General features: G+C 40.2%; 1 protein-coding gene across 1 annotated transcript in view; it reads right to left on the bottom strand.

Annotated features, from left to right (window-relative positions):
- Positions 1 to 1,574: 1,574 nt before the first annotated feature.
- Positions 1,575 to 22,219, bottom strand: part of ngfra (nerve growth factor receptor a (TNFR superfamily, member 16)) — a 33,158-nt gene continuing 12,513 nt past the window's right edge. Inside the window, exons 4-6 of the mRNA XM_038705581.1 lie at positions 13,620 to 13,860; positions 12,499 to 12,719; positions 1,575 to 5,362 (exon numbers count right to left, since the gene is read on the bottom strand). Coding sequence (XP_038561509.1) covers positions 5,310 to 5,362; positions 12,499 to 12,719; positions 13,620 to 13,860 — 515 coding nt within the window. The 3' untranslated portion in view covers positions 1,575 to 5,309. The remainder of the gene's footprint in view (positions 5,363 to 12,498; positions 12,720 to 13,619; positions 13,861 to 22,219) is intronic.

Here is a 22,219-nt window from a genome sequence, read left to right as displayed (position 1 = left end):
GTTCTCAAAGAACCATATGTTTTTAAAAACAATTGGAAAGCTGTGGTAAATTCAACCGCAGATTTACAATTAGGATTGTTCTGAACGTACAGTGTTTTGTAAAATAAGTGTCAAAAATGGGATTGAAATAACACAGAATCTGTTGCTTTGACGCTTTTTGGTGTTTAAGATATAAGATATTATAATTATAGGGAGTGACTATTTGACAAAAAATAGATATTTGGGGGAGTGTAGTTTTGGTATAGTTCAAAATGGCTTCCTTTTGCACCATGTAAATTTCAACATAGCAGGTGCTGTGCAGATGGAGGCTGTCGACACTCTTGGTTACATTTTAGTTAGTTCATGTAAGTCTGCTAATAATGGTCACTAATAAAAGCATCTAGTAATAAAGGAGCACCACAACAGCAAAAATCTTCATCTTCTTATAGCTGAAGGTGACGTTTCTTAATAAGTTGAGTCTGTGGCGTAGTCGTGTTTGAGTTTTATCGCCCTGAACATTTTTTTAATATGTCTTTCCTTTTCCTACAATGGGCATGTCTGTTTCCTTTTATCAATTGAAAAACATCTTTTTATCTGCTATTTTAGCTGACTCGCAGTCTTGATTAATCTTGACAGAGGGAAAAACGTACTTTGATTAGTGTCTCCATATAAGTGCTCCCTGCTGATCAAATTAAAATTCTGCGGTCTATCTGTCACCCCCATCTCAGTCTGGTTTGCTGCATTCAGGCCATCATATAGAAACCAATCAAGGAGGGAAGAACAGTACAGAAACATTTCACTCTGCTTCTTTTTTTTTTTTTGCTTTTTCTGTCGCACTTGTCTACAAAACCGGTCAAGTAGAAACTGAAGTACTGTTGTTTTTCTACAGACATTTGTACTGTATTTTGTGATGTTCTTCCTCTCAAGTCCTTTCTGTTTCTGTGGGAGATTTATCACTGAGGATTCATCTCTGACACGTAGCAGGAAGAAAGCCCTGTTGGACCCCAGAATGTTTAAGTGGTGATAAGACTGCAGGGAAACACACTCTGGTCCAATGGACACACATATGGTCCCGCTTTTGACTGTGGTTTGGCTGCTGGTCTGCCACTCCATACTTTATGGTTTCAGCTTTTTATTTTCATTTTCTTGAGGTCATTTTCACAAATGCTCTTGGGTGTTGTGTAAAGAGTGGGAAAAAATACTAAAGTGCATTTCTTAAGCCTAGCATCAAGTCTGTGTAACATATTGTCAAGATTTCCTCGGAAGAATATGGTCTGTGCAGTCAACTTTGGGAATAATTTGAATAATTTAAAATGTTTTTCTATGAGAGTACAAGCTCCCTGAGGTTTCACAAACCGTCTTATGATGTCTATATGTGTCGACCTTAAACCCATTATTGGATTAACGTAATAGTTCAACATTTTGCTTGCAAGAGTTAAATTAAAAGATTGACAACACTCTGTAATCTCAGACAGATAGAGACAGAGAGTGCTCATCTAACTCTCAGCAAGCAAAATTTTCCCAAAATGTGAAACTATTCCTTGTAAACATGTAAACATAGCCAGTATTAGCAATAAAGACAAATTGGACACATAATGCAATGACACCTCTTTTTATTGTATCATAGATGCTCATTTCATTTGCACACTTTTTTTTTTGATTTTATGGTGTATTTTTGTATCTTGTATCAACTCTAAGAAATTCACATTTACACAATGCATTTTACATTAGTAGGTAAGTACAGGTGACATTCAGCTTTTTTAGGAGCAGGTCCTGATCTGTCTGTATCAAGTTTGTAATAATATCACAGAGTATCATATTACATGTATTGTCGCCTCTGAAATGGAGGTACATGATGAAACTTACTGTACATGCAAAACTGTGCACAGTAGAACTGATTTCTATTGACTAATAGCATAACGTGAGTTTTAGAGTAGAAGTCTTAGGTGACATGTATATGTTTTTGTAATGCTACATGACCCTATAAGTTCCCAGTATTTATAGCATGTTAACATGGTCATTGGCAGCCTATTTGTACTGTAAGTCTCTTTATATTGGTGCCAGGTTTTTACAGTTTGCTTGAGTCTCCAAGGTTGATCTATAGCGCTGACTTCTGTTTACTAAAAACCTTCATTAGTTCTCAAAATATCAAAGAAATGCACGTAAATCATAAAATACGTGGGAAAACGGCAAAAAAATATAGTCAAACGTCTGAACTTAAAGACACCTGACTCTGTACACAGGCACTTGAAATGTGGTACACTCTTTGAGTGCATTCATATTACATCTAATAAGTGCTATAAAATAACATATCAGTTAGAAAAAATATTGATTCCAAAAGTGTAATACTATTCATAGTATAAACCAACAGGAAATGGAAAGGCAAAAACAATTTACAACAACAGAATGAGGGGGAACTTAAAACCTTATCCTTGAATGTGTCTTGCATATTTCTGTTTATATTGGGGTTGTACATTCTTACATTGTGTGTCTCACTTCACAAGCTGCTGGAGAAGGAGAATAAGTCGGTTCAGGGTAGATGAGTGAGCTGCTAGAAGGATGAATGGGCCTCGGGGGGAGCTGAGGAGGAAGGGTTTTTTTTCTTTCTTTAAATCAACACTGTGGTCACTCATACTGTAGCAGTGTCTGCTTTAATGTCACAGCCACAGCTAGGATCAGGATGAATCATGCTGGCTCTTCCAATAAAGAAGTGAATCATACACTGTCGCTCTGTGTGTGTGTGTGTGTGTGTGTGTGTGTGTCGTCATATGCCCCCCGCATGCCCACATCAACTGAGGAGCTGTGAGCAAAAATACAGCAGCATTTTATTTGTTTCCATTCATAGTGCTGCAGTGCTACAGAATGAATCACAAGTGAAGAGACCAGAAAGTTTAATTGTCTTGAGATGTTGGTGACCATGTGACGGATCCATGCAGCATCACACAGGACATAATGACTTACTTTCTCTGTCTTCCTGACATTTTTTAGGTTCTTTTAAAGGATTAAGTCGTACACTTATTCATTTTCCTTGCAAGACTTACATGAGAGGACTGATACTACTTGTCTAGGGCTTATAGTTCTACAGTTTATAGTTTATACTGTATTAAACAAATAAAGTGTAATGTGTTAATTAATTAGATAAATAAAGGTGCTGATAGGCTGATTTTGTTACCTTTGGATGGAGCCAGGCTAGCTATTTCCCCATTTTCAGTCTTTATGCTAAACTAAGCGCTGACGGTGGCTTTATCTTTACTGTACATACACAAGAGAGCCATTGATCTTCTCATCTAAGTCTCGGCAAGAAAGTGAATAAGCCACTGTTTCTTTAAATTCATCAGTGTCTGAATCATGTTGGAATTAGCTAATAATTCTACATATTTCAACATTAACAGCTGCTTTATATCTGTATCTTTCTACCACCCTACTCTATCATACATCTGCATATTGTTTACAGAATTCCTCAGATCTCTCAATGAGAGGGACCCTGAGAAAGTAGGTGCCCCTGTAGGAATGAATGCTGAACCAGTACAGTCAAGCTCAGCTCCATACTTCTTTTACAACATATCTATGGCAACTGCTTTTACAGTTACAGCAAGCAGAAGAGGGGCAACATAAAAGTGGTCCTGTGTAATAAAAGGTGCCTCCCCAGCCTTGCCTCTAAGTGCTTTTATATCACCATGGTGATACAGTAAATGTCACTGGCCTCAGACTTGGATAAGGGATCTGTAATGTCATGTTGAGGCTTCAAAGAGAGTCGTGTCGCCCCTCTGTTGTCCGCAGCATTAATCCCGATGAGAAGTGGCTGAGCTGAACGGAGCAGAGGGTAAATGAAGCTAAAAACCCTGAGGTAATTACTACCTGTCTGTCAGGACATCTCTCTAATGGGCCCCCGTGTTGATGTGAGCGCCGCCGCCAATGCATTAGCCCCTCAACACTGTTTATCAGGCTCTATCAAGCAGACAGAGCTGTATGCAAGACTGTAAAAGTGAGTATGTAGAGGATGGTGGTGTCAGTGAGCTGAGGATAGCCAAAGTCTCTGAGGGGTGTCCCAATTTTACGCTCAGTAAGTTTAAAGAATGACAGATGGGATTCCGTTTTGCAATTTGTTTCAGCACAGAATGCATGTAAGCATCTGTTTAAGAGCAGCTCTGTATACTGGGTCACCGCTGACGTCACAGCTCCTTTTTTGCTCATTAGACAGCTTTAGTTCCCCTCAGACATGTCAACTCATCGCAGTAAGTCAGCAGAGCTCCACAGTCCAGAGATGTTTGTCTCATGCTGCACATCCAGGCTCCATCGAGGACTGTGGAGGCACCCTGCTGAATCAGCCATGTAACTTAAGCCACAAAATGAAAGTAATGCACCACAAACAGGAGACAAACATTTGGGTGTGTTATATTATAAGCATGAAATTACTGAAACACAATCCCTAGAGGCTCTATGAAGGGGTGAGAGGGGTAGAGACCGCGGGGTGCAGGAAGAAGCATCTCGCTGAGGAAAAATAGTCGATTACCGAGCAGGCTGCACAGCAATTGACCTTCCAGAATATGAGTCACTTGCATCAGTCGGTGCAGCCAATCTCAAAGAATGAGGCAAACATTTTACAAGACAACATGCCACGAAATGTGTCTGTGGTTAAATGATAAAAGAACAAGAAAGTTCAGAGGAAGTTGATAGTGACTCACGCCTCCCCCGCTGTTTTTTGTATCGCAGTTGACGGCGGGGGTCTAATAGAGTGAATCCTATGGAGAGAGACAGAGGATTATATGAGAGTGGGATGCCACAGAGGAAGATGTGAGAGGGAAAAGGTTGGTCACTCAGGAAAAAGGTCTCTTTGATGCACAAAGAAAAGAAAGAGGAGATAATGGAGAAACTGCCTATATATCTTTCAGGCACATACATTTCATGGCTAGTGATTGTGGAATTAGATGGAAAATGGAAAGCTTCGAAAGGGGCAGAGGAGACTAAGTTGGCAGTTAGTGAGAATTATGTCAATAATAGATACTGGAATATTCAGTTAATATGAGATGCACTGGCATATATCTATGGTTATGTATCTGCAGTGACATTGGTACAGACATTGGTTGATATTGCCGTAGAGGTCGTGACCAGGCACACTGATAGATAGAGTTGGACTCTATATGCAGGGATGAAGAGTCAAACTGTGGCCCAAAGGTGCTGGGAGGCCTGTGGCCACTTCACATATGAATCAGATTCAGTTTTACATTCCCGTGTGGGCCCCCCCTGCTTTCTTTTTGGTCCATGGTTCAAGTCCCCACTCTCCTATCCCTGTCTTAAGCTCTGACGCCTCCTCTTCTTCCTCCTTTTCCTCAAACTTCAGGGGGAGGCGTGTCAGGCTGGGGGCCACCATCCACCCTCACCACTGCAAAGAGAAAGTATGATGAAATATGTCAGGCTCTGGAAGAAGGCACAGGTGATTTGTGGTGATATTTAAGTCAGCACTGGTTAATTTTTTAACGTGAATCCTATTCTTATTCACGCAGTTATGCATAGTCTCATTTGTACCAACACAGTCTTTGTTAGTAAATGGGAAGTCCTTTGATTAAGAACAACTTGATTAGTTTCTGATTGATGGTCCCACACAGATTATAACTTCACATAACTCACATATTTAAGTCCTCCTGCATGGAAAAAAACTTTTAAACCCCTGATAATCACACTTGTCCCTGCAGGGGGCCCTGTGGTGTCACTCACTCATCCAAACCTGTTAAACTGGAGTCATTACCCGCATGAGGATGGGAGACAAATACTCTCTTTTCCCACAAACCTCTTAACCTGCTGTCAATTGAGAGAAGCCATGGAAACGCTTTGGGAATGCAGAGACGTTTCTGTGAGGACCCCCAAGTCCGGTGGGTGTTTTCTGGTCTTTATAAATGCATCCTTGTGCCAGGGAAGTGTAGTGCAAGAGGGTTTATTTTAGGAGCTTTAGAAGAGGGGGATTCTTGTCGACTTATAACATCATACCCTCTCTCTATTTTCATTCCTTTTCCCTTCCGAAAAACACATATTTTTCCAAATATTTGGATTGCTAAACCCTGCCTCTCTTCTCAGTGTTTCTAGCCACACTGATTCTGTCCAGTCCATAGCACTACCCTTCTCTCTTCTTTCCTGTTTAAACAGACACTCTACAGGCATCATCCGTGAGAAAGAGCAGAGAGGCACTGATGCTGGCCAGCGCAAAGCCATGTGTAACACACACAAGTTCAGGCATGTGCACAGTGGCTTGGACCTATGCTTCTACCTCGGTGCAGCTGTTTCTGAACTGGCATTGCACCTCATTTTGGTAGAGTTGATAATAATGGCCACATGGCTGTCCAATGTTTTATAGAGTCCAAACTCTTTTCAAGAATCAATACAAGCTGTCTTTCACTGAACCAGATCAATCTGTTCTGAAATGTGAACTCCCAGTCGCAGAAAAGCTTTGTTACAGACTTCATCTTTCTTCTTCCTTCTTTTTTAATCAGCATTTTTAGGCAATCATGATTGGACCCTAAGCCACGATAAAGCTTTCGCATTTGCTGATTGGGATTGAATTTGAGATGGCTTCATGGTAATCACAAGAACTCCAGGGAAAGGTTAAGAGACATTGGAATGTTTTACTAATTTGAAAAATATATTACTTACTCATTTTTCTACTTTTCTTATCTTTCCCTGAGGGCAGGGGTTCAATGCACAACTTATTTTGATGAGCATGAGGGACAATGTAACTAATCTGACAGCTAGTCTATACTTAAAGGGGCATTATGGAGATTTCAGCGGCCACTAGCGGTGCGGTTTTAAGATTGCAACCAGGTTTGTCCTCTTATGCGGGCTCGCTTGAACTCATGAGCGAGCATAATCAGAAATACAACCGCTTTCATACAGAAATCCTGCAAAACAGGCTCTGTTACTTCAATGATCCCGGCTCAGAGGCAGCTCAACACCAGCTCTGTACCTTTCATTCAGTGCAGCGAGACACCGGCATACTGGCACAGTACTCTCGTAAAAAAGGCAGATTGACAGCGGCTATAGACAGACAGGGAGATAGCTTCACACTTCACAACATGCTGGAAAATCTCCCACTGCAACGTTACAATAATGTTTTTATCAGCTTGAGGTTGAATTAATCCATGCTCGTTACATGATGTTGGTCGGCAACAGGTCTTCTCTTGAGCGATCTTTCACCACCCTGACATTGAGTTTTCCAGATGTAATTATGTTGTGTTTTTATGCTAAACTGCAAAATGTTCAAAATGCATGATTGTTCATAAAGTGAAGAAACCTAAATAAAAGTTGTTTTCCTATGCAAAATGTGTGTCACTTTACTTAAAGCCAACAATTACATGTTATAAGGTCTTATAATTAGTTCATATGGTATTATGTCCACCTGTAATAAATTATACAGGGATAGATATTTTATGACTTTACTTAAAGCAAACAAAGACATGCTGTATAACTTTAAACATTACTATAAGCTATTATTCCATTTTATATCACTAATTCTAAATGGTGACTAAAGTGGACATGGTCAGATATTCTTGCCGCACATTGATATAAACTGGTATTACTATTAAATTAAATTAACATTAAATCAAAAGTTCATAATGCATTATGAACTTTGCTATAGCGCCTAATGCATGTTTGTAAGTGATTATAACAATTGTTATAATGTCTTATGGACACATTATATTGTGTTTTAAATATATGTATAAGTCATTATGGCGATGACCTTCATAGAAAGTGTTACCATTATTTTTTATAATACATTTGGTCTAACTCTCCATTATGGTATCTAATTTCACTGTCATTAAATCTGTTTCACGGTTTTGCTGACAATTGCTTCCACAAAAGATTTACATGGCCAACTCTGTGTGCTGCACAGCTGTGTACACACATAGTCAGAGCAAAAGAATACTATACAAAATATTATACAAAACGATCAAAGGATACATTTGATGCAGTATGCACTGTGTATCTTTGTCATGTAAGGAATAACAATGTACAAAAATATACTATAAATAAATATTTGATCAGACTTGGTCACTAAAACCTAATTTTATTAGATTGTATCACTCTGGCGTTTTCTATTTTTCCACCACCAGAGCTGGGTAACTTTAAATAAAATACAATACTCAGTCATTTTGTTGTTGATTGATTGTGTCTCAACCAGGGCAGTGATTTAAAAGTTTGTTAACGCACTACTTTGCTTCTTCACGGTTCTTAAGATAAAATATAAAGTTTTACTCCTTAGTGTAGTTTTCCAGAGTTAAGTTCATGTGGCTCCATAGTTCCTGGAAGGACTTCCATCACATCTAAATCAACAAACTGATCTTGCCTATGTCTAATGGTGTTGGCATCTAACAGTGGTGGGAATACTTCCACACAGAGAGATTTTTATCAAACAAAACAATGAATTATGAATCATCTACCTCGCTTACTGAAATTAAATTAATGATTTCTTACATGTCACAGCTACATTTTTACTGTAACTTGCTGCAGGATAATGTCACACAGTGAGGGACATACTGTTGAGCTCCTGCAGATCCCTCAGGCTCTTCAGAATCACAGACATTCAACTACACTAAACTGCAACCCCTCAATGGCATGTGATTGTAGTGCTATAATAAATGCCTCCTCCCTCAGGGTTTTCAATAAGTCTTATCTTTACGTTATTTCCCTATGGCTTTCAGATGAAGACAAAACTTCTGATATTACTCTGTATTCTGATGAATAACAATCTATGTTATCGAACAAAGGTTAAAGTCAAGGGCAACTGGACTTGGTTGAAGATACTGGAAGGGAGGGACGAAACGTCTTCCAGTATCTTCAACCAAGTCCAGTTGCCCTTGACTTTAACCTTCTTTGGATAACTATGACCTGGATGACTGAGAATCTTCACAGACACCAGTCTGTGTTACTAATCTTAACGACTGCATTTTGCCTTCACTCCATTTTGTATAGACTGTGAGGTCAAACACAGGACAGGGATGCGCAGTTGGGCCATGTGAGTGAGGACTTAGAGTTTTGTTTAAATTTTAAACGCATTCAATATGCACGATTCAGAGGGGGAGGCAGGCAGCCGAAGAGGTTGCGGGGGGAAGGGAAGGGAGCTGCACAGAAAGACGATTCTCTTTAATGGAGATGAGTAGACAGAAATGAGGCTGAGCACCCTTCATGTAGGAGCTCATGTGTGACTCATGCAGGGAATACCCTCTCCGAATGTTGTCAGTCAAAACATGGAACATTTTCATTGCTCTCATTCTCTTTTTAAGGCTTATTTGAATTGTTTTGACTAAAGGTGTTCCCATTATTTTAGCCGCTAGTAAAAAATGGTTCATTGGAAACAGGAAACCCCCTGTGATTTTCGTGGATTTACTGTACATATTCTCACCCTCTCACGTATTTTAACAGACCCAGTTGGTTGTTGAAGAACCAACGACCCCCAGCACGAAAGCATTTGCTGCCGTTTTAATGGCTTCCGCACCCGCAGACGGTGCTAATGCCAATTAGCACATGCTAAACGCTGATGCAGGATCACATTTTGAAAGGCAGTGAGAACAGGCCTGGATCCCGTCTTGTAACACCTGCTAATGAGCCAATCAGTTAAAGAGGCTACAGGGTTAATGGTGCAGTCATCTTCTCAATGAGCCAATCCCAAGCGGTTCCTCCAAAAGAAATTCCTTCTTTTCTTCGACATGCAGCAAGCTTTGCATTTGTCAAGTGGAAGAATGGACAGGGGGACTCAAACAAAACACAAAAACAAAATAAGCTTTTCCCAAGCCTCATTAGAATGTAATGGGTATCCCAGAACAGACACAGTGGTGGGGATTGTTCAAGGGAGGATTTATCTGCTGTTTGGCTTGTTAGCACATTGTTATTGCTGCATAACCATTTTTTAGGCTTTACTATAATTCACAATCCTACTATGAAGGGAACATAAGATCCTTAAAGAGAAAGCCATGAAGGGAAGCATGAATGAATAACAAGATCATGACTGAACTTGAGACTTTTTCTTAAGGTAAAAAGACTCTCAGGTTCGTGTGTAGATCAAGTGAGAAATCTCTCTATTAAATCTATTCAATGTAAGTGCTATTGGAGTATTAAAGGAAGACACTGTAGTCTGTTCTACAGAGGATCCATCTTATTCCTGCAGTACTTGCTTTTATTATCCAAGCTGCTTAAAGGTTATCATCTTTTTGCAGATTCCCCACTATGCACCTAGCCTCATCTTTTTTTGTGTTGGTACCCACTACTAAAATATTTAAAGAACGTGTATGAAGAGACCAGGTGGGTCTTTTTGTTGAAGTAGCTACAGTTTAAAGGATGATGTTGGTGCAATGCATCATGTTTTAAAATATAAAAAAAGAAAGACCAAAACAATAACTTGATTGTCAGTGCAAACCTGATATAGCTTATTCCTCTGTGCTACAGACCTCCATTGAGGCCAAAAAAACTATTCAAAACATTATTTTTGAGTCAATCCCACATAAACTGTCTAACCAACATAAATACTCACTAGTGTACCAAATGAGTATTAATCTGCAGCTGACGGTAGTCCCCAACAAATGGAATATTTCCTCCACTTTCAGTAATGTTTGCTAAAAATTACAGAGCCCAGCTGTTTGTTTTTTTAACTACCTAGCCTTTTAAAAATTTAAACCATATTTTTGTGACCTATTTTGAAAGTTTTACATTCAGTAGGAACCAGTGGCCTTGGGAGAGATGAACACATTCTTGGTTTTGGTCTTTTCATGGGATTTGTTGACAATAAGAAACACATTTTTAAAAAGCCTGACGTATCCTCTAAATATATGATTAATCTCAAGAGATTGGAAAATGAAAAATCGCGCAAACTACATATTTTTGTGGAGCAATTACAGGTAAGCATAAAAGCAATACAACTAAACACCATTTCTCTCTCTCAGTGTACTGTACTGAATGAAGCAGTAATTTGCATTATGTTGATTTTATCCCTCCAAGCCAGACATGATCTACTGACTTAATCTCACATAACCTTTTAGATTGTGTCTGACTACGTGGCAAAGTCTGTCCTAAAGACATATAACCAAAATACTTCATGATTCAAAGAGAGACAAATATAGATATAGAGGAGTAGTAAGAGTAGTAAAGGCAAATATAGAAACATATGCAGTTACATACTTTCCTTATACATTACAATTCTTATATGTACTGTACACTAAGATAGAAACTGTGTCAAATGTCTGTCAGCACTGAATATTTAAGCCTCATCTTGATGGTATATTTCAACATTTATGATTTAAAGGCATACAGCCAAACCAATGCATAAAGAATTCAAGAAAAATTTGCCTAATGTCCAGTATGTTCATATTACTGCAGGCCTCACTATTATATTCTCCAGTCTAATACATGTCAAGTGCATATAAGATTTGGCCTCACCTATCTGCTCTTGGCAGCTAGGTGTTAGTTCTGCTCCTAGGTGATATATTGTTTCTGATCTGAATGCTGGTCTGAACCCCAGACATGTTTGCTCTAAGGAAAAGGGTTTTACAATGCTGGAAAACCACCACACATGTATCTTGATGTAATGAATAATGACATTCTTTGGCAACTAGAATATCACAGTGTGAAGGAGAAATGTGCACCATGCAGCCTTGGATGAGGTTATATTAAGTTAGTTAGTTTTCTGTGATGACTATAAAGTTGTAGGGCAAATTATCACATTTCAAATGTATTTATATTTTACAGATATTAGGTGCAAATATGTTGACACACCTTAGAGTTTAGTCAATTGATGCTAGGACTGGGCTATACAACTGAAAGTCACAATATTCTTCCCCCACCCCCTGAATATACATGTGTTAGCCACTTTATTAGGTACACCTGTACAATCTAATGCAATCCAAACTATCCTGCCATTACATCTATCTTTAAGAAGTTTATAATTTTGGTGAAATGTCTGAAATGTGTAAATAAAATTTTTGAGGTCTTATTGAGGTCTAAGGTTTTGTTGTACTAGAGGTATTTTTTTATTGCTTCCCATTTACATACATGAGAGGGGCATAATATTAGAAACACCTCTCATTATAACGGTCCAGTACAGCACCACTACTAACTATGACATCTATGCTAAAAACATATATATAACATCTCCATGTTAGTTTCAAAAAACCTTTAAAAAACCTTATAGGTATCATAAAAGTAGTCTTTATGGTAGAACATTAATATTGGGTTGCATTAGACTGAACAGGTGTACCTAATAAAGCGGACACACTATGGCAAATGTGTAAAAGCAATCCATGTAAAATCTTTTTCATTACATCAGATAAAACTCTTCAAACATCTAAAATAAAAAATGTATTATTTCTTCAAATTATTAAAACAATGTGATCATACAACCACGATGCAGTTCCACTAAAACCTGATACACTGGAAATATATCGGATTGTTGCCCGGCCATAATCAATGCCCTGGATCCATCATGAAAATATTCACATACTTCTGTTCATCCTAAAAATAAAGAGTGAGTTCTAGGCTTACCTATCTGTTCCTGTGTGTGAGAGTGTGAGGGCTGAGTCTGGACTTCAGCCTGGGCCTGCTGCTGCTGCTGCTGCTGCTGCTGCTGCTGCTCCTGCAGACTCTGACTGTCCACCGAGATGCCGCTGTCGCTGTGCAGCTTCTCTCCCTCCGGCGTCACCATCTGGTTGTTTGTAGCCGCACGGTTATTAGCTGCCTGCTTGTTCTGCTTGCAGCTATTCCACCTGTGGAGATGTGGCATGTCAGAGGAAGACAACGATACGTTCAATATAATACAGTTGTGTGATCCTATCTGAGTTTTTGACATTTCAATTTCCCAGCAGCTATATTTTAAATGATTGTTGTCAGATACTGAGAGGCACTGTTGTGTAGTGGTGACAAAAAAATCATCAACCACTTGCCAACAACAGCTATTCTAAACTAAACAGAACAGAAGAACAGAATAGAAAGCTATAATAAGATGCTCATAAAACATTTCTTTAGAAGATGAATGTAAATCAATGATTAAAATATTCATGAGGTATTGAGTGGTACAGTAGCGTACAGTTTATTTATAACATTTTCGGTGCTAAAGAAATTCACATAATTTGCAGTCTGTTTAAGCATGATGATATGTACATGAGGAATACTAGCCAGATGTGTGCGTGACTGCTGATGAATCTGGCACTTAAATTTCCCCTGGTCGGCACTTTTCAAACAACCAATGCCTCTAATGAGCTTGTTTATGTGCTTCAAATGTGTTTTAGCCTGGGCTTGTATCTGTCTGTATGAGTGCTTGCATGTGTGGCTGTGTATCCTAGCATTATGTGTTTGTGTGTGTGACCTCTGCAATGCGTTATTTATTTTTTTCTTTTAGAAAAACTCATTGTGGCACATTTGAGTGATTCTCTAGAACTGGGTCAAAACCTTGTTGACCATGACAGGCCTGAATATTTCCTCAGACACCTCAGTGCCATTCTTTTGCCCCTGGGCAACATCTGTCACACCACCCAGCAGACCACCATCTCCATTACTGTTTACCCTCTTTGTCCTAGATTATATTGTGGCTGAGGTGGAAAACCCAATTGTGCTAATGTCTTTAACCACAAAACAGCTTTTCATCTCGTTCTTTTCTACCAACTGACCTCTTAAAAACAATGTAGGCCACGAGGCCCACCACCACAGCTGCCAGGATAGAGCAGTAAATGGGGATGAGGTTTTCGTTGAGCCCGTGGCCGAGGAAGCGAGGAGAGCCGGCGCTGGACGTGGTTGTCTCTCCTACTGGCGGCGGGCTTTCTGAGCCATCAGGGAGGAAGTAATTGGTGAAGGAAGGTGGAGACAGACCCATTTCGGAGGTTGAAGCAAAATATGTTGGGAGGAGAGGATCTGTATGGGAGATAAATGGAAGAAAGGAGAATCTGTGAGAAAAGAAACACACCAAGATAAAACTGGGGGAGAGGGAGTTGAGCACTCAGTGTTTTTATTTAAGTAAAAGTAGCAATACCACAGTGTGGAAATACTCTGTTGCAAGTAACGTCAGTTGTTGTTGAGATCTTTCAGTCTGGAACAAAGTGTTAGACCAACATTGCCATCCAAAGAGCCATGCCACTTGCATGGCTAAAAAGAAGCCCTTACAACGAGACACAATAATATCTCTGAGAGCTTGTTTGCTGGGGTGAAGTTACCAAGTCCCCAACCAGATGTCTGATACACTACACACATGCGGCAGCTGTTTCTGATAGACAGATGTTCTGGTTGAGTTGCTTTGTGCAAAAATAAAAGGAATGTTCCTCAATGAGGGAGGCAAATATCTGTCACCCACCAGCCCACCCCAGACCAGGCCTGGGCCGTGCACGCCAGGTCTTTTCTCACCCCTCCCCAATCTATGTGAACTCTGCACATTGCATGACATTAAGGCCATATGGATCCATGCAAAATAAAGTCCGGGGCTTTAGGAAGGTCATCAATTAGAGTGTAGCCTTTGCTGAGGCCAGAGTGGCAGGAAGGCTCTTTGCTACTGGATGTGTCTGGTTTCTATCATAGCTACGCCTGGAAAAAGAGTAATTTTCATAATTTGTCCTATTTCCTCTTTCTTTGTGAGCTCCATTAATGATTCAGTGTAATTCCCTATGTTACAGCAGCACTATGCCCACTCTGATGGGCATGACTGAAAACACAGTTTATCCATCAAATCTCTTCTTCAGTCCTGTCATATTAAGGTTCTGTTTTGAAAAGCACTGTTAGTAACACTGCAGTGATTCTGTCAGATGGTAGAAAAGCTCAGAGAGTAGTCTGCAGATTATTCCCTCCCTCAGGGTACGGTACAGTAGGCCGAGAAGAGGGTCTGTCCAGCCTAAACCAAAACTCCTCTGAGCTCAGCAGTCTGGTGGGGATGGAGAATGTGCAGCCTGGTTCAGATCTCAGCCTGTAATTCCCAGCAGAACCTCGGGCAGCTCCTCATTAGCTTCATACTGGCGCACACAGGATTAACCCTGTAGAGACCCCCGAGGCTTCCTTCAAGGCCATTGACTGGGACACCCTATCCCACACACTTTAGGGGACGTCCTACTTTACATCCGGTTGCCATGTATTGTAACTCGAATAACAAACTCCACTAGCATCGAGCCTAGCAATGCAGACACTTTTCCTTTAACTTGTCCAGGGTTTGACATATCCACCTCTTAAATGTTTTTTAAAAATCATATTCACTGAAGGTGAATGAAATTGAATTTGTGCTGCTCACAGCATTGCCAAAATGTATAGCAGCGTATAGCATATTAAATTAACAATTCAACAGCAGTGTGTCTTTCCAGAAACTATGTCACAGATTACATTCATATTTTGACAGAAATATTCAGTTTGTTCTGTGGATTATAAGGAGAAATGGGGGACAATTGTTTTTGCTGTTAAATGTCATTTTCATTGCTTTTAGCACCACAATTTTCATTCAGCTCTACTCTATTTGGGTGGCAGCATAAATATTTTAGACAGATATCTAGAAAAATAAATGTGGATTAAAAAACTCCTAACTGCTACCAAGAAAGTTACTATAATCACAATCAAGAAGCTGCCACCTCATTTTGCAAATGATGCTGTTATATATATACTACAATACATACAGATTTTGTGTCCCATCATTATTTAACTGTTTAGCTGACCAACTGGAATTGATTAACAGATTGGTGTGACCAGTGATGTGGTCAGATGACATTCTAGAAGAAAAACAGAAATTCAGTGGACCATCACGGTCAAAGGATGTCTACACATGTATTCTCTTTTCACTGACATGGCAGATAGTCAGGTTTCTCCACATTGATTTGTTGCATAATTCAGACACAATTACTCGCTCTAATAGTCCGATGGGACCTTGATGGGCAACTCATGTGGACATATAAAAAAAGAAATTCTATTAGTCGTTGAGAATCCACGTTGGTCTGTTTGCGTGGTGATGACGGGGCATTCCTGCCTCCCGTGGGGGGGATTGGCTTACTGAAATGGTAGAAAATATCTTTCACGGAGAGAAAAATCCAGCACATGTGCGTGCCATACTTAGAAACACAGAAATAATGCAGAGGCCTATTTAAAGCAGTGCTATTGATTCGGATCGTCTAAAAGGAGGGAGCGCTCAGAGGAGTGGAAAACGGGTGTCTGTATTACATGCATTTGTTGACCTTTCCTGGGATGTAGTCAGGTTTCCTCAGCTCCGCCATACATCATCCAGCTAATGCAGGGCTGGCTAATGGTATTAGAAATGCAACAAGAGCTCGCAAATAGAATAAATTGTGAATGGAAGGTGTGAAAGTGAGTGAAAGTGTGCAGACGGTCTGGCCTTATATACAGTTTCTCAAAGAAGCTACGGTCTTTACAGCCTTTCCTTTACCACACTGGGCATCAGTCATCCTGCACTGCTGTAAGTGCCTTTCTTTGGTGCAATTAATGTTCTCTCCATGCAGACATATACATACATCCTCAGGACTATACATGTAACCTCAGGACTCACTGTAAATTGTCTTTCTCATTTAGAGTCAAGATGACAGCTCTCCTGGGAGTCTGCTGCACATAACACAAAGAGTGACTACAGTTAAGTGCAGCATACTACATCTTTATCGTAAGTGTAACTCCCCCTCTTTCTCTCTGTTTCTCAAGGCTGATGTAAAAAAAAAAAAGTTGGCTGTAGACAAAAGGATAAACCTGGTGCTCCAGAGGCTGCATACCTCAGCTGGAATGGGAGCATAAAGGCAGCGATGGAGCATAACAATTTCATATTGGCTTCAGTGGGTTTAAAACACTCATGAAACAAATAAAACTAGCCCAGGATTTTATGAGCGTGGGGCTGTGTGTGCAGGGAGATGTGTTTATTATCGGGGTGTGGACGAGAAGGCGAGAAAAAAAGATTTAATTTTTATGAGCCATTGAGGTCTTTATGGTGAAGCTAACTCCTGGGTCTTGTGTGGAGGTTGATGTCTTGGCTGCTACCAATGTAGGGTGGAGATGAGCAACTATCAGGCACAGCACATGTACAATGACCTCTTTATCAGCCGCCAAACACTCTTCCTCTGTCCCAGCTCAGCCTCTATCTCAATCTTCCTCTGTGTTTGCCGCCTGACGCACACACATCCATCAAACACACACGTACTGCAAATTATTCAAGTGAGCGCTCTGTCTTCTGTTACGGAGGGTTAATAGGGACAGCGGAGGGGAGGGCAGACAGAGAGGCAGAGTGTTAGGGGAGAGTGAGGAGGGGGTGCAGATGAACAGAGAAGCTGCTGTAAAGAGCTCTGATTAGCAGGAGTAATTATACTGCAGCGGTGAAGGCACTGAATGCACACTGGCCACCTTCCACCACTCCGCTAGCCTAGCCACTTGAGGGCCACTGTGGGAAGAGATAGAGAGAGCAAATGATGAGAGGAGGGGGGAGGAGAGAGAGTCATGAGCAGGGTAATAAAGAGCAAGGAAGTCTGCCTTTATCTGTTTTTATAATCTTTCCCTCTCTTGTTTCTTGAGGGCAAACACTCGAACTAACGCTCACACTTCACGCTAAATGAAAATCTCAACTGGAGCTTGAACAGCACCTTTTGGAAAAGCTCGGACAGAGACTTTAAATGACACGAGGTGTTTTCAATTTCAGATCAAAGAGGTTCGCACATGTGCGGTGTCCGGAGTTTAATGAAAAATGTAAAAGTTAAAGCGCACTTGGCAGGGGGAAGAGCATACATGTGACAGGTTAGCCTGCTATTAGCTATATTGATTTTGGATGCTCATAAAGCGTGTTTGTGTGTCTGAAGTGGGAAAGGACTAAGCTTGTGAATGTCCGTGTGTGTGTGTGTGTGTGTGTGTGTGTGTGTGTGTGTGTGTCCTGCAGTTGAGTGTGGGTGCTCATAGAGGTCATTCAGCGAAACCTGAGCATGAGCTGAAGAAATCCCAGGACTCATATCGACCCCTCAGCATAGAATACCAGCACAGCACATATGCTGCAGCTCTCTCTGTCTGTTATCATCTCTGTTTCTTTCTCTCTCTTTCTGCCTCTGTCATTGTATCACGTAATTGACACTTGGTGACAGCTGGATATAAACTGGGGATTTGAAAATCATATATCTTTTACCACGGGCAGAAAAGAGAGACAGCGGGATAGAAATTTAAAAAATATTTTCCTCACATAAAAAATACTCAGACAGGATGAGAATTGCAGGAAGGCAGCTTCCTGTTTGCTGCAGAAAACCTATATCTGTATGCAAAGTCATTACAGACCACCATGGAGAACCTGGAAACATCATCACCACCGCATGTGACTACAGCCATTACCCACAGGCCCACTGGTGCTACATGACAGGGCTTTCCTTTCAAACGGACGTCCCACAAGGTCACTTATCATGCCATGTCCAGTTGCTACCATCATTGCTGCTACATAACTATTGCTCAGGACAAGGCAGGTCAAAGGTGAGACCAGCAGCATGGGTGGGCGCTAAATGGGCAGCAAAAGGCTGTATTGTGGCCTACTTATATCAGATATGTCTTGTGATATTGTGGGCATTTTAGGGGGCATAGGGTGCAGTTTGTTTTGATGGCTGTCATTCCTGTCAAGTTATAGCCTCATGGGTCTTTCCGAGTGGACATGGCCTCCTCCATCCTTGGTGAGTGTGACTTGGCTATACCTTACAGTGTAAGACCTTTCATCTTAGCTTTAACTGGCACTGACATGGACATTGCCTGGTGCAATAGTTCATGCCCTAGAGTGGGGAGGAAGATGACAACTATTATAATTGTCATCTTTCCAGTCCAACACACAGAACAGTGGCTGCCAAAATGACATATATGACCGTTCCCCCAAACAGAGAGACACGTGTGTTGTTACAGTTTTTCTCGATTGCTAAGCTTTACTTAATGAAACCGGGATCCACTACCAACTTAGGACAGCAGAAGTCTTCTCTTGCAAATGTTTTAAATTTAAATTTGTCTAGTCTATGTGCTACGGAAAGACCTGCACAAAAGAATACAATAAAGTTAATGAAGAAAATTTTCTTAGCAAATGTTTTTATAGTAATTCAACAATATATGTTTAAAAAGTTCTAAAAGCAGGGTTTGTTATCTCTAGTAAAATCATCTTTGGATAATATAGTACAGTTCATGCTGTGAAATGCTTACTTGCCTTTGGCACATACCAGAGATGGGGACTTGAGTTAGAGACTCAGACTCGAGTGACACACAGTGACTTGAGACTCGACATGAGACTTGTCCTCAAAAGACTTGAGACTCAACTCAAGGTGCGGGACTAGTGAACAATGTTTATTTTGTAGGACACTTCCGATGAGCTTGCCATTATTCCCTCTCTCCGTTAACTATAACCTGCCTATGTAACACGTAGCATCTGCTGCGCCCGGCCACACGTGAGAGAGGACAACAAACACCGCAGCTGCCGTGCCATTCATCATAAACTTTGGCTTTAAAACTTCATACAAGACCCAAACAAAGAAGCGCTGAATGCAAATAGGTTAGTAACCTGAGGTTAGTGAACATGTTTAGCTCAGCATTGGAAATCTAACATTGCTTCTTGCTTCAGCTACGTCCTACAAGAGGTTTACTCTGACTGTAGTTCGTTATGAAAAGATGAATGAGCATTTGTTTGCTTGCCAAACTTGTGGTAGTCGATTAACGTAATTATTTACGTCCCGCTGGCTGCCATCACGTTAATTGTTACCGTTGGCTAGAAAGAGGTTACAGGTTTACTGTTGATCATATAACCTTACAGTTTTATTTAGTTATAACTGGTTTGAGAGTGGGGGGGGATGTGTCGACTTACAATAGTTTAAGCTGTCATTGATTGCATTGCACATTACATGGTTGTGCTCTGTAAGTTAAAAACAGGTTACAGGTTTATTGTTGATTATGCAACGTCACTGTTTTATTTAGTTACACTGGGTTTAAGAGTCTGGGGAGTGTTTTGACTTACAGTATTAATAAACAGTCAATAATTGCATTGCACATTACATGGTTGTGCTCTGTAAATGAAAAACAGTTATAGAATTCCTTATAGCTTATACAGTTTTATAAGCAACCTGGATTAAACACAGCAGGTGATAAAACATTCGTAATAACCACGAGAGACTTGAGACTTGACTTGGACTGTTGCTCAGAGACTTGAGACTTGCTCAGAGACTTGAGACTTGACTTGGACTGTTGCTCAGAGACTTGAGACTTGCTCAGAGACTTGAGACTTGACTTGGACTCTAGCTCAAAGACTTGAGACTTGACTTGGACTCTTGCTCAGAGACTTGAGAATTGACTTGGACTCTTGCTGTGCATCTCTGGCACATACTGTAACTATGTCAAGTATCAACAAATGGCACAGGCATTTAGAACAAATTAAGGATGAACTAGTTCATACGGATAGCTTTATTTTGTATTTTGTTATCCATTGTGCAATGATTGATTGAAATAATATATTAATTTGACCATTAATTTGAAGCTGTGGTGTTTGATAAAAACATCTGCTTTTGTTCCATGTTGTTAATGTTTTGTGAGAGGTAGAGCATTTTGCAAACAAAATGTGTCATTTTGGCCAGTAACTTTAATTTTAAACCCCTGTCTACTGGATGAGAGTCCTGTGTTTGTTTGACCCATTTATCCACCCCATTGATACACGTAAAATTTTAATCAAGACTTAGAGTCTACAGTCATGCCAGAGGATGTGAGACTCCAAATACGTGCAGCAGTGCTATGAGCTAAATGCAAACATCAGAATGCTAATATGCTCACAGTGACAATGCTAACATGCTGATTTATTCTCCATCTTTGAATGTGTTAGCATACTAACATTGGCTAATTGGCAAAAACCACAAAGTTCAGCTGAGGCTGATGGGGATGTTATTAGTTTGTTCATAAACCAAAGTATTTCACAAACAAAAATTTTGGCGTGATGATGGTGCTAGATAAAAAGTTGTGCTCAACAAAGTTAGTACAATTCAGGGGGACATAAATATCAGACATAGATTTCCTGCAAGATTTGACTTGTTGGCACATGATTTAAAATGCAAAGCAGAGCCATGTTCAAAATTACTGTATGTACTGGATGATAGAAATCGAAATGCAACTTGGATGGTGTTTGGCATTTTCAGAATGAAAGGTGGTAAATCCTTGTCTTTGTTATTAGACTTTCCCATGTCCATTTCTCCACTGCCTGTCAATACTATCGCAGTCTATTAATAGAGGAATTTACATCTTGCATGCGGTGAGACCACATCCACTGTACTACAACAAGGTGTTGACAGATTTTTGAGGTTCATTATTAACTTGGTAGATCCAAATACCTGCCAGCGTCTGAGGCAATGAAATCCTAACCAAGTCAGCCTTCTAAAGAGAATATTGTAGCTGAAGTCTAAATCCCAACATTCATAACAAAAGCTGTCATTAAAATGTTCATTTAAAACTGATAATGTAGACAGAAGATCGATGAAAAGGCCCTGCATTAGCAAGGGCTCCTGCTGTGAAGTGCTTTCTTAGAAGCATTTAATCACTCCACAGCTTAAGTCCCTCTTTTGCATGAAAAACCCTCATAGACAATGACCGCAAACGTCTTCAGAAATCAGACTGAAGATGTAGAGACTTTCTTTAAAGTCATCACTTGTCTGACGTTGTTTTACAGAAAGATAGCAGATTTTCATCAAGGAAACTGGGAGTAATACCATCTAAGACATTTTACCTCCCAGATTTCAGCCTTGTTGCCCCCTGATGATGTTGATTTCATGCCTCGTCCGGCACGAGAGAATTTATAGCTTTCCTTTGGTTAAAAGCTGCCTCTACTCTTGGATACAAGAAGCTCGACTCTGCTCTTTGCATGTTGTCTTCTGCTTTGTGGGAGAGCAGATTATTCATTGTCTCTGTGTTGACCCCGCAGAAGTCTTTGACCTTTTAATGCTAAACCTTTCAACTTTCTGCCATTTGAAAACCTCACCAGCAGGGACCTCTGGCTGTGATTGAGACATATATGATGGCTCCAGCACAGCTTTGAAATTCCTGGCAACCAGTGTGCAGAATGTGTGTTCTGTTCTTGTTCTCTTGCTTTCACACCTAACCTGTTTTGTGCAGTATGAACAAATAAACAACAAACGCTGGACCAAACAACTACTTTCACATTTACCTGATCCATGTGCTGACTGTGGGAACTGTCAAGGAACCAATCTCATATATAGTTATATAAGATCTCTTGGTAAATTGATAAATTAGAAAGTAAAAAGAGGTCAGCACTGAG

Source organism: Micropterus salmoides, unplaced genomic scaffold, assembly GCF_014851395.1.
Source record: "Micropterus salmoides isolate LMB-PRFRI ecotype aquatic unplaced genomic scaffold, ASM1485139v1 Ms_hic_scaffold_10, whole genome shotgun sequence".
NCBI classification, from domain to species: domain Eukaryota; kingdom Metazoa; phylum Chordata; class Actinopteri; order Centrarchiformes; family Centrarchidae; genus Micropterus; species Micropterus salmoides.
Note: the sequence above shows the minus strand (reverse complement) of the source record. Positions and strands in the feature narration are given on the sequence as shown.